At 39.1% G+C, this 12366-nt stretch overlaps 2 protein-coding genes across 3 annotated transcripts; one reads left to right on the top strand and one right to left on the bottom strand.

Moving 5' to 3' along the window:
* Nucleotides 1-963: 963 nt before the first annotated feature.
* LOC146133501 (uncharacterized) lies at nucleotides 964-1858 on the top strand. The gene has a single exon (XM_083397362.1). The coding sequence runs from the start codon at nucleotides 1000-1002 to the stop codon at nucleotides 1798-1800; it is 801 nt and encodes a 266-aa protein (XP_083253488.1). The 5' UTR covers nucleotides 964-999; the 3' UTR covers nucleotides 1801-1858.
* Nucleotides 1859-2346: 488 nt separating this feature from the next.
* On the bottom strand, nucleotides 2347-12000 carry LOC146133500 (uncharacterized). 2 transcript variants are annotated; one of them, XM_083397086.1, is made up of 6 exons: nucleotides 11575-11713; nucleotides 9273-9430; nucleotides 7167-7240; nucleotides 5787-5969; nucleotides 4294-4494; nucleotides 2347-3191 (listed from the first exon to the last, which is right to left on the bottom strand). In XM_083397086.1, the coding sequence occupies exons 1-6, from the start codon at nucleotides 11671-11673 to the stop codon at nucleotides 2989-2991; spliced, it is 918 nt and encodes a 305-aa protein (XP_083253212.1). In that variant the 5' UTR covers nucleotides 11674-11713; the 3' UTR covers nucleotides 2347-2988. The 2 variants fall into 2 exon arrangements, with proteins under 2 accessions (XP_083253212.1, XP_083253211.1); XM_083397085.1 differs by lacking the exon at nucleotides 11575-11713 and adding an exon at nucleotides 11762-12000 and having other exon boundaries at nucleotides 2348-3191.
* Nucleotides 12001-12366: the final 366 nt, after the last annotated feature.

Here is a 12366-nt window from a genome sequence, read left to right as displayed (position 1 = left end):
ACTGGGACTGAAGTCATTTCAAAATGACCTGTTTACAACACTGCCTTTTTTAAATACTGTGTTATGATTTATAAACTAATTTAATTCCTAATACCAATAACAAATAAAACTCAGAAAGCAAGCTGCATTATTTGACAAGTTGCCCATGTTCTTTGGGTTATAGCATTTATAAAGTTAGGGACAATATTTGGGTTATGGTGCGAGTTAGTGTTTCGGTTTGTGTGTGTCAAGTATTATTATTATTTTTATTCTCCTTTATTTGTTTGTTCTTTGCAATTTCAATTTTGATAACTCGTTTCATTACTATAAAAAAAGTGGTAGAATTTTAGACCAGCACCTATTTTTTGCTAACCCATATGTTTTCTTATGGAGTAATTTTAACTACTAGTTTAAACTCACTTTGTTGAGAAAGAATCTTGGTTCACGCAAGATTGACTAGGAATAAACTGGATGATAGTTGTAGTAAAGTAATATTTGAAAAATAAGTAAAAATAAATTAAGTAGACAATTTGACAAGGGGTTTTAAGCTGGGTTTCCAGATATTTGGGGGTACATGGTAGTTTTTTTCAAAACAACATTATTTATGCTGACATTCCCAAAAAAATTTATTATAAGCTGGTGTGTGTGTAAAATAGGGTTCCTTTAACTTTTTTTAACATGTAACCCTAAAAAAACCCTCTAAAACTAGCATATGTACACCCCAAAGGTCTTGGAACCCCAGCTGAAGAACCCCTGTAGTAAAATTATCTTGTAAAGTGTTTTTTTAGATTTATTTAAGGAAGATCTTATCTGATGTGTGAGCTGTATGATATCATTTTATTAACATTTGATTTAAGAACTAAATAGCACTAGTATATCTTAAAATTTCAAAAAAAATATAGAACTAGTCAAATTGTTTTAAAAAATGGTGTTGCACTGTGTACTATTTTTAATCTAACTTAAATTACAGATTTCCCACATTGTTTTGCTACAGTAACACTCAACTGTGTATTGAACATAATGGCAGATGATGACATGCCTCCGCTGGAAGACATGGAAAAAATGGTTAGTAAGATCAAAGCGGTGCAATTGGAAAAATCCAGTGGGAGTTATTTCCCAGAAGATAAGGAGGAAGAGATTCCTGTGGAAGTTAAACCGGTCCAAGTCAAGAAAAACAAAGAATCGTTCGGCGGAATGAAAAAGGGCTTTCTCTTTGGCGGAAGTGCATCAAAGAGTAAAAAGGTAACCATGAAGAAGGAAGATGGAATAGACTATGTGGTCAAGGCGAAAGAGAAAAAGGAAAGCCAGCTGGTACTTGAAGATGTGCAGAGAGAAATTCGGGCTAAAGAGAAGAAAATTGAAGACGAGAAAGCAAAATGGTTGAAGCCTGAAATCCTCAACAAAGTGTTCAGCAATGAGAAGTTGAGAAAATACATGGCTGACCCGAGATGCATGGAGGCCATCGAATATATGAAAATAAATCCCAAAGAGGCAATGGTGCGTTACCAAAACGATACTGAAATCCGGGACTTTCTGTCCGAGTTTACACAACTAATGGGCGACCAGTACTCTTCTCTGTCAAATGATACGAAGGGCGCTATGCCAGAGCCCGGCGAAGAATTAAAGTACGAACACCTGTCAGACGACGAATTAAACGAAATTACGGCGCAGCCCGATGTGCAGCGTTTTTTAAAGGCGGCGGGCACCGACCCCAAGTTAGCACAACGTATGTATAACGGGGCCAGCGCCCGTACGAGAGCCTCTTTGCAGAAACTAATAAGGCACGGTTATCTCACGCCACGGCTTAATCCCGGTCAGTAGCATATCCCATTGCCAGCTTCTACTTTTCAGCAACTGGTCGTACAAAAGCCGGTGTACGATACAAAACATGTCTCTGACGACTAAATTCCGAAGCACCCATTTTGAAGGTTGCTGCATACCACTATTGACGTACTGATTTGCGGTTCATTGCTATTCAAAAGGATCTAAAATTTTTGTTTTAAATGCATTTTTATATTTAATTTTATTTCCTTAATTTCTATAACATTTTTATATTTGATTTCTTTAATTTATAGCAATGTTACCGTTTTTAACGCGCAAAACTTGTTGTGAAACGAAAATCAATTATTACTTTGAGTTTTCTGTTTATCTTTTGCAAGCTTTGTCGAGCTGAATCAGAATTAAATGGCGTATACTACAAGCTTTAGGTTTCTTTCCCTAGCACTTTTTCCATTACGATCAACAAAAGTTATTTGTAACTATACCTAATTATGAAGCGCCATATACTGTAACAACAAATATGTAATCTGCTTAAGTTATTAACTGAAAGCTCGTATCAAAACGTCTTAGTTAAGATGACGTCGATATACTCGACCTTTTTGGTTGTGCAATTTATTATCAAACTACATTCGGATCCGTGCATAGTATATCCATGATTAAGTTATGTTCATTGATTTGTAATAATTTCATCCACAAAAGTGCGGTTACTTTAAGGTGATGGGGTTATATTTATTTTAAACCAGACAAGATATTACAGTTTTTTTGGATTCCAATATTTTCTAACTTCACCGGGAAAGGACAAAACAAAACCCGGTATGTCACGATATCGGCTACAGCAGTGGTTCTTAATCTGGAGTTTGTCCACTCCCAGGGTCCAAAAAGTCTTAAAAAATATGATGACATTTCAAAATAAAAGGAAAAATTAAAAGCATGCTTTGGTCTATTCTTAAATGGATTTAGACCCAACAGTTTCTTCGAACCTTGCATAGGATCGACCGAAAACAGCAATTTTGTACTTTTTATATTATGTCATCTCCAGGCGAACCAAAATAATTTTTAGGGTTCCCCGCTAAACAAAGTTCAAGAACCCCTGGGCTACAATAATACACATATTTTTTTTTCTTTACTTAAATTTAGGACAGACAATAACAACACAGGGACGATTCCGCAGACCGACAACATCTCTCTATAACTGTACAAGTGGTCGGCGATCTATGTAGTTTAGGCAACCTAAGCGTTGACAACGCCGTTGTACTTCTTGTGCCAGGGCTGGTGCCACTCTGGGTGGATTTGAAAGTCGTAGAAGGGCACGCGCGGCGCGATGCCAAACATGGGCGAGTAGTCGGTTATGTGGAAATGGGGTCCCTCAAGAGGCGGCGGCAATGGCGGGGCTTTTCGCATCGCCTCGAGCAGCTTGTGAACAGCCGACGTCTCTGTAATAGGACCGAAGAATAAGTGAGTTTTTTAGGGCATCGAAATTGGTAAAGGTGTGTTAGACGTGTGCTGGTACTTAGTGTTGTAATACGGTAACAAAAAAATTCAATGGCCGACTTTTGTGAATTTATCGAAATACTTAACGCCACTAGGCTACTATAGTTGATAAAGCAGAAAAAAAATAATATACTAGTGGTTTTTATTGGACTAAAGTCACTATACAGTATACCTACCGCAGTAAGCAACAAATGTTATCTTACTTTTTGGGAATAAAACAAAATTTCTGCTGGTTGTTTGTAATGTGCTTCAAAAAACACTGCTTGCAAATTTTATAATATTAGTTAAAAGGTATTAGTTACGAAGCAAATGAGTTGTACTGCTTTTGCTTTCATAACCAGGTTTTGTGCAAAAGTGTTTTTTTCGTACACTAAGGAGCAACACCTTTTTTAACTTTATAACAAAAAGAGATTTTTTTACAATAAAAGCAATTTGCTACCGCTATGTTGAGGATTTAACAAATGCTGCAGAATATATTTCTTTAAATCTGTCAATGTTAGGATGCAAGATTGTTAGGTAAAATATATTTTCTAACACAAATTGCCCGACTTGATGCACTAATGACTCGAAAGAATTGAGTTTCTTAGTTTTTAGATACTGTATTGTACGGCTACTGAAGCCCAAAGTAGCAAGCATTACTCCACTACTTAGCCCAACTTGACGTCACAATGCACGTGACCGTTTTCTACTGATGTGCGACCAACACCCAAACGGGCTTTATGTTCTTTTTACTGGATACAGCTTTATCTAGCTGCTCTAGTGGCCTGAATTACCGTGTTACGTTATCGTGTGTACTGAGATGAATTGGCCTATACTAAACGAGCAATATCAACAGAGTGAAGTAACTCTGTCTAGAGTTCGAGATTAAGTTATAAAGACAGGTTTTCAGCGGCCTGCTCCTTGGAGTCAGATAAAGCTACAAGAAACATGTAAGAGACTTCGGCAGCCGTCGGCCCTCGCCTTAAGGGCCAGCGCCTTACTTACCCGTATATAGCAACCTTCGACATTAAATCTAGCTAACAGTTATTTCAGTTGACTACTCACCAGTGTGGCCTGCCTTCTTTAGCCACCTCGTAGTCGAGTAGATTTCCTCCTGTGGTTTTGTGGGATGTTGCTGCTGTTGTTGCCTCAGAGAAGGAGGCAGTTTTCTGTACTGACGTTTCTCCTGTGGCACCCTGGTTGATTCAAGACGAGCTTTGATGTCTGTTTCGGCGTCGAGGAACGCTTTGCGGATTGACGCCTTATCTGAAGAAGGTGGTTTTAACAAGAGTTTAGCTTGAATTTGTAAACTCTAAATCAGCTAACTAAACTGAAATCAGCTAATAAAACCTTTTTTGATTTGCGGCACCCTATATAAAGTAGAAATAGTTCGCGACACCCTTGCTCGTATTTTTTTATGAGAGGTTAACTGTAACGTTACAATAAACGAGTTTGAAACAGCACATTAACTGCTCAACAGTTCGCGACACCCTTGCTCGTATTTTTTTATGAGAGGTTAACTGTAACGTTACAATAAACGAGTTTGAAACAGCACATTAACTGCTCAACAGTTCGCGACACCCTTGCTCGTATTTTTTTATGAGAGGTTTACTGTAACGTTACAGTAAACGAGATTGAAACAGCACATTAACTGCGCAACAAGGTTGACAAAACCTTTTTAATTTTTGGCACTTTCATCGTACTTAAATAATGGTACCAAGAAGCTTACTGATAGAGTAAAAATTGAAATCCCATAAATAATTAATTTAAAATATCTCTCGGTACCTTTAAGTGTTAAAAATGGCACCCTGCCGCGGTACCCCGGCTGAGAACCACTGCTATAATGCCTAACATACTGTAAGGGCGCTCTTCTGAATAAAGCTAACTTAAATAGTGACATAATACGACTTGTGAATATATTGGATATAAATATTAATGCGAACGTGTACAATTCATTGAATGTTTAACTGTTCGCGATATATTTTTATTCTGACTATATAATTGGGCAACAGTACCCTTGGCCTGGCCAAAGTACGCCCAGTCATAATACCATCAGATAAGTAATGTGTAGCAACTATGTATAATACCGATTTACTACTTTTTACTGCAGGAAAACACGTTTCGAAGGTAGACAAATCGTCCTGCATGCCAAAGGTATGCGGTAACAAACTAAAAGTTTATAGAATCACAAAAGAGAAAATACGTACATCTCGTATTATAGTTCAAATAAATATATGAGTTTTTTGAAAACCCAAACGTTCACTGCTTGCTGTTAATAATCCACAAAGTCAGACAAAAGGAAAACGCATTTCCAACAGACACAGTCGATACATCCAAATGGAATTTAACAGACCCCTTCAATATTTAAATAATACACTAGTGTCATACTGTTAAATGTGTTTTTAACGTCGAAACTCGTGACTTATTTAGATAGATTGTATAGGTATTTTTTAAAATACGAACTGACTTGCCTTGCCTTGTAGCCTACTACACCGTACTTCAACAAGCAAAACAAAATACCAAAAGTTACTCTCACGTCACGAGATTGTGACACTAACCTCTGTCATTGCTGAGCTTAATCCAGGCCTCGGCCGCCTGGGCCGGCACCTGGCCAACGATGGTCTGCATGCGTGCCCGGTCGTCAGTGGTGTGGGGCCGTGGGGGCGGCGGGGACCGGTTCAGGGCGCGCCGAACCTTGCTCTCATTTTTGGCCACGTACTTTTCCAGTCGCTCCTTTGCCCCTGGCGGAACCGTACAAGTTTTCGTTTTATTCTGGACTTGTGCCGCTGGCACTAATACTTCCGCCGCTGGGCATTGCTTTTGTTGCTGTGCCGACATTTAAACCCTTTAATTTACTGCGTGTTTACCCATTAAACGCAACGACAACGTTTAACAAGTGGGGTTAGCTTTTTAAAGTACTGTAAAGGCTTTGCTTTCCCTGGACATTTTCCACTATGTATGTAATTGGGCAGAAACTTTCTATGACGTATAAAACAATCAAAGATTGTGACAAACAATACCTCATTTGATTAAAGGTTTCATATTATTAGGTGTAAACACTTGCTTCTTATTATGACCTCGTTAGTCTGTTACTAGTGCATTTGGTAATATTTTGCAGTTTAGTGATTAGCGAAGTTTCATTAATTTCTTGAATTTGTAAAGGTGACTTAAAACCTTAATTGATTTATTATAAACCTTGAAGTATTAAAATAATATAACCGTGTATTTAAACAAAGGGATTTACTTTACCTGTTTACATTAGTAGGTAAGAATAGCTATTTAGTTTCCATAGGTCAAGTTAGCAGTAAACTTTATATGGCTTAAAATGAGGGTGCCTGGCATAGGAGTAACAATCGATAAACCACGTTTGTTTTTCATTGTTATGGGCTGCAAAAAAGTAGTGTATAGTTAGTTACCCTTGAGAAATACTTAATATATATTTCTACTGTTCCTTTCAAAAAAAGAGTGTAAAGTTGTGACTTGCATTCCATAAAAATGAATAAACAACAATAATCTTAAAATTTGCATTTAACAGCAATAAATAACAGCAATATTTGCTTTTGGATAAACATTTAAATTTGTAACATTTAACTGCCAATAGCCACTACTTTTCGCCTACAAAGTATCGTCTAATTTTGTCAAAATTGTGCCAATCTAAATACCTACGAAACTGTTATATTAGGAGTAAATAACCACAGGTTAATAAACATTACATGTATGAACCCGCTATTTATCGTAGCTCAACTCCGAGGTTAAAGGTTAGAAATAAAGAACAAAACCAGACGAGCATCAGCGCCGTATCAATTGCCAGAAAAGCTTTACCTATACACATACGACTGTATCGAATTTCATAACAGCCCATATGCGCAAGGGTTGGCATATCTGGTGGCGGGTCGTTAAGGTTGCCATTTAAGCATAAGGTCGTTGTGTCGTCTTACCGCTGTACTGCTGCACAGTCTTGTTCGGATCGTGACAGCCCTCCACGTGACGCAGTCTGGTCACCAGAAAAACGCTGCAAAAAAGTAACCATACGATAGGAATTGATTTGCAAAGCATTAAAGCTGTTGATAAACCCTTCCCGCAATGGTAAAAGTAAGATGGCTATGATTGGTAAAATAATTTTTAAAATCCAGCTTTACGGGTAAGAAGAAGAGCATTTTTTATCGTTCTGGCAAGAAAATGGTTTTACTTATACACCTGCCTTCTAGAAATTCCTGAATCTTTGTTCATTTTTGTTCACCATAAGCATTATAAGAACAATGAGAGTTAGTTACTCTTCAACCAGCCACAAACATAGTCCCGTTATCAGATGGTAGTGGTTATGTATTGATATCAGTACAGGTCTCATGATACATTTTGGTATAGGTGCCAATCCGATTCCTACTGATTAACAGGCATTTAGAAAACGATCCAACGCTGCGTTACTTAGGTTTTGCCAGTAAACAATTCACAACTTGATAAAATTCGATTCAATAATATTAAAGCAAAAAAAAGATTAATTTACTATGCTTCCATAGTATTTGCGGCCATAATAGTATCGGTGAAACTGTCGGCAAGTTTTTCCACATAGGCGGTAGGCCTTAAGCTAATTTATTTATTAAACAACATAGCCTATTCATGAAAGAACAGAAAGTTGTTGTGGTGCCTATATCGAAGTATCCAAGGAACTAAAGCAGGGTTTCTTAAACTTTTTTTACCGCGGCCCCTCTAAAAGTTTTTTTGCTTCGCGTGGACCACGGTAGGCTATTGCAAAAAAAAATTAAAAAAAAGGCGTCATAAATCTACATCACAATACAAATAGACTTTATAAATCTGCAGATTTCGTTCCCAAAATTGGGAAAGCGAAATGGATTCTAATTACGTTCAGTAGAAAACCGTTTTATTTTTTCAATTGAATTGTTTTTATTTTTTGAAAAAAATATTACTTCCTAAAAATACGGCAATATTTCAATTAGGACCTCAGAACCCCCGTAACACTAGCTCACAGACCTTCACGGGGTCCATGGACACCAGTTTAAGAATCCTTGATCTAAAGCAGGGATGTCCAACCTTTTAGCCAAATGGGCCGCATTGCCACTTTAAAAATTTCGATGGGCCGCAAAATCTCTCAAATTAAAGGGGTGACGTCATAAGTTGCGTCATATCGTGACGTCATAAAACAACCTAACTTATAAACACCCGTTCTTCGAGAGTGAACTTATGCGCAAATATGCAAAAATTTAAGTTTTCACATGTTTGGGCTGACATATTTCCTTAAAACGGTCCGGAAAAACACACATTCAGAAAAACAAACATCTTACTTAGCAATGATGGGTGCACAAAGTGCTCGATGGATGTTGAAATGCGACATTAGACTCGATTATAAAAAACACAAGATTATGCCTACATCAAATACTGCGCGATCTTCACGTTTTGATGATATTCGAAACAACTGTTTTTAATAAAGGTTACTGAAAGTGAGAATTAGTGGTGGGCCGCACGTAAATATCAGGGGGGCCGCAGGTTGGACATCCCTGATCTAAAGTAATCAAAAAATAGATATTTTTCAGATTTACCTGAACATAGACAAACTGTTTCCATTAGAGATGCAGATGTATAGGCGTAGCCAGGGCGGGTGGGGAAATCGCGCGAAAAATTATGGGATCCGTAGTTGTGTTTTTTTCAGGGAGTCGAACCGTTTGACTTTTCCGGTTTAGGTTCGGTTCGGGTTCAAGTATTTTTTCGGAATCCGGTTCAGTTCCCGTTACGGTTCGGAGTAATTTAAAAGTTCAGGTTCAGCTCCGGTTCGAACATCGTTATTTCAAAATCGGTTCATAAAGTTCCGGTTCGGTTCCGGCTCGACTCCCTGTTTTTTTTTTATACGCTATTGCTAAAACTAGGGAAGAAGGTGGCACTATATCAATCCCAACAAAATCTTTTGAACCTAGAAAACTTTAGACATAACAAAAAAATTAGGTTTTAGCGAAATCAGCGTAAAGTATAGGCAGCTCTACGGCTCTATAAACGAAGGCACCGTCAAATCAAAACATGGCTGAACAGCTTACTTGGGCGGGTGTGGCTTGTTCTGTCGACTGGGCGAAGTTGGTCTCACCCTGCCTTGCGTAGGTTCGTCCAGGACTTTTCTGGCGTGTAGTCCACCGTAAGTCGTCACGCTGTCTGCCCCACGCGCCAGCTCATTAGACCAAGACTCCCGGGCGCTTTTCTGCAATGCAGTAATCATACGAACTTTTTAGCGGTTATTTAGGTGATTAACGAATATACTGTAGCTGCCAGGCATTGTCTCACTTGTAAATTGTTATTCTGGCAAAAATTTATGTAAGTACCAACGATTCGACATCCTATTCGGGCAATCTAGGTTATTAACGTGTACATGTGTTGTGTAGGCAATGTTTGTTTCAAGTTGTCTTATTCTGAAGGAAAGCAAAGTGATGGCCAGTTCTGTAATAGCTAATTAAGCTTTCTTTTGGCCAGAGACTTGAGTCGTTTTAACCAGTTGGCCAGCTTGGGAAAATCCTTTCAAACTATCTGTTAGCCAACCAGCCAATTTGTACAGCCAACGAGAGTTTGCATGTAGCCAGATTACGTTTTTTTAAGAAAAGCGCAAGGCTGTTATTTTTTAATTTTCAACGGCTTAAAAAAAATGTACTACTATACTTGGCCTCAGGGGCGTATCCAGAAATCCAAAAAAGAGGGGGGTCCCGAATTTTCAACTTAGGAAATTCCCCTTTTTTGTCTTACGTAAATGACGTCATAAAATAGTAACAGGTATGACGTCATAAAATACCGATTATAATGACGTCATAAGTAATATCAGAAACAACCGATTAACGTCCAGCAAAAGCAAACTTTTAGACGCAAAACGCAAACGTGCGTCGACACTCCTACCAGGCGCCAGCTGCGAAACCGCTTAGTGTGCAATTGTTAACTTCAGGAGAAAAACGAAAACAAGACCGTGAAATATGTGTGATTGATTTTGGTAGATCCATGTACGGGACTACGCTAAATAACAAGCAAGTGTTTCGCCACACGCAATACTGAACGAAGACCGTTTTTCCCCGGTGTTATTTGGTTAGCGCAACATCTGGAAAAACGCCACTTTAATAGTCAATCTAGTTGAGTGTTTATGACCTTTTGAACGATGTGCACACCTGGCGAGCGAGGCGAGCGCGTTTTTTTGGGGGTAATAACGGCATATTTTTAAATTTCTTGCAAGTTTTTATTACATTGCCGTAAATAAAAAAAATGTTAAAAAATATATGTCCAATATTTTGAAATACGTTTTCCGTTTGTCCGCGACGCACTTGGCACCCTTCCACTGCGCAACGGTAAAGAAGCGTTGATCGAGTTCAAAAGACAGCATCAAAACGGGAAAAAACGAACGGTTGTCGAAGAGGAAGCGGGCCCTTGTTATTAATTGTCCAACACACACTTGCTAATCAGCCAACCCGAACGAAAGGCGAAAGAGAAAAAATATATCCTGCGTTTACGGTCGACCAAACAAGAAACGAAAAAGGCATTTTGCGTTTAATTTTGGGTTCGCATTAGCAAGACGCGTGACCCAATTACACTGAAGAAACACACAGCTTCGGACGGTGAGTTAAAACCTGATAAGAACGAACAAAAAACGATAATGTCACTTACGAAAAGGGGGGGTCCGAACCGATGGTCTAAATCAGAGGTCATCAACAGGCGCGGATCTAGTATTTGTGTTTGGATGGGGCACGGATATTTTTTTTAAGATTAGGTTGAAGAGGTGTTTCTTTCAATAAAAAGCAACATTACACAGATGTTAAAAACACGTTTATACTGTTAAGTTGCCATAACGTTGATTTCCGAGGATACAATGGGACGTACTTAACACGAGCAAAAATAGAGTTTGGGTGGACGTCATGCCTAGGACTACTAAATTTTAAACTGCTAAACAAGAAACAACTCGAAAACTAGGTAAGCATTATTAGGAAGTGGTGGAAAGGCTAAAATAAACCTTGGACTCTCTCACGCGAACTTGCTCACGAAAGTCTCGCAATAATCACGGTGGCAACGCGAACTTTAAAGAGCGTCAATATTGAAACAAACTATAGGCCTACATATCGTTAAGTGTCGTTCATGTAAATAAGGGCTCTCGTTCGGTAGCTATGGCAACAACTTTGTAGGTTGTTCAGGCTGTATTTTCGCTGCATAAATCGAGAAGCAAATCGCGTAACTTCAGTTATAGCCATATCTATGCGCAATTAAAATATGTATTCTGTGACAGTCTCACAACGTTTTGTGTTTAAGGATACCACTGAGATGTTACAATAAATAGTTGGCACCGTCTAAAGAAGCTCTTTTCCAGGAAATACAGACCTCGACCGACTTTATTAGATCTTTAAAAACAGCCTTTTTCGCTTTAGTGGCTGTGTCGATTTTCGGAAAGAGCAGCTTTCGCCTTCGCAACAAGCCCATCTTAACTGCACAGCTTCCACGCTAGTCGTTGTATGGACAGCGATTTGCCAGCACAAAAGCTACAACATACAGTCGACTAAGCACTCACCCTTATGGACGCCGTCTTTTGGGGATCCAAGGGCCTCAGCATTTGACGTAAGCGGATAATATCGGGCGGAGCCGACGCCACTTGTCGATGCTTGAGGTATTTTCGCTTGCCCAAGCCCGGCACAGGGTGGGCCATTGCCATTATGACCCGTCGATCTTTTCTACCTTAAGAAAAAGCGGCCAGCCCACTGTTTCTGGTGTACACTCTACGCGCGTTGCTATTGCTGACAACGCTATACCTTGTCCTGCGAAGAGGTGATACAAGATAAGACGTTTCGCTGAAGACGGGCAACAAAGACGGTGGCGGGCTGCTTTACTGTCACTCCCTGCTTGCAAAACAACATGCCCGACACACTTTTTTCCATTTCTGAAACCTCATGAAGCCGTAATATGTAATAACCCGACGCGCCATATACACCAGTGTGTATATGTCAACACGCCAGCTTAGCCTCTGTCGCTTCTCTTCGGCGATTGTTCGGTCGACAATGATGCCCGATTGTTACTGTGCCGTTGTGTTGGCTGCGCATTGTTACGACACGAATACAACAATGGCGTTCTTTTCAAGTGATGCTGCTGGTCGCCTCGATGGCATTTAACAACTACACA

Source organism: Ascidiella aspersa, chromosome 9 (assembly GCF_963924565.1).
Source record: "Ascidiella aspersa chromosome 9, kaAscAspe10.2, whole genome shotgun sequence".
In the NCBI taxonomy this organism is placed as follows: domain Eukaryota; kingdom Metazoa; phylum Chordata; class Ascidiacea; order Phlebobranchia; family Ascidiidae; genus Ascidiella; species Ascidiella aspersa.
The sequence above is the reverse complement of the archived record's forward strand: the minus strand, read 5'-3'. Positions and strand labels throughout refer to the sequence as shown.

Bases quoted from the DNA above. Each gene is read 5' to 3' on its own strand.
- LOC146133501 (XM_083397362.1), top strand. From the start codon at position 1,000: ATGGCAGATGATGACATGCCTCCGCTGGAAGACATGGAAAAAATGGTT.
- LOC146133500 (XM_083397085.1), bottom strand. From the start codon at position 11,902: ATGGCAATGGCCCACCCTGTGCCGGGCTTGGGCAAGCGAAAATACCTC. The intron at 5,970-7,166 runs GTAAGACGACAC...CGGTTCCGCCAG, and splicing joins GACTGTGCAGCAGTACAGCG to GGGCAAAGGAGCGACTGGAA. The intron at 4,495-5,786 runs GTTAGTGTCACA...CACCTTCTTCAG, and splicing joins TAAGCTCAGCAATGACAGAG to ATAAGGCGTCAATCCGCAAA.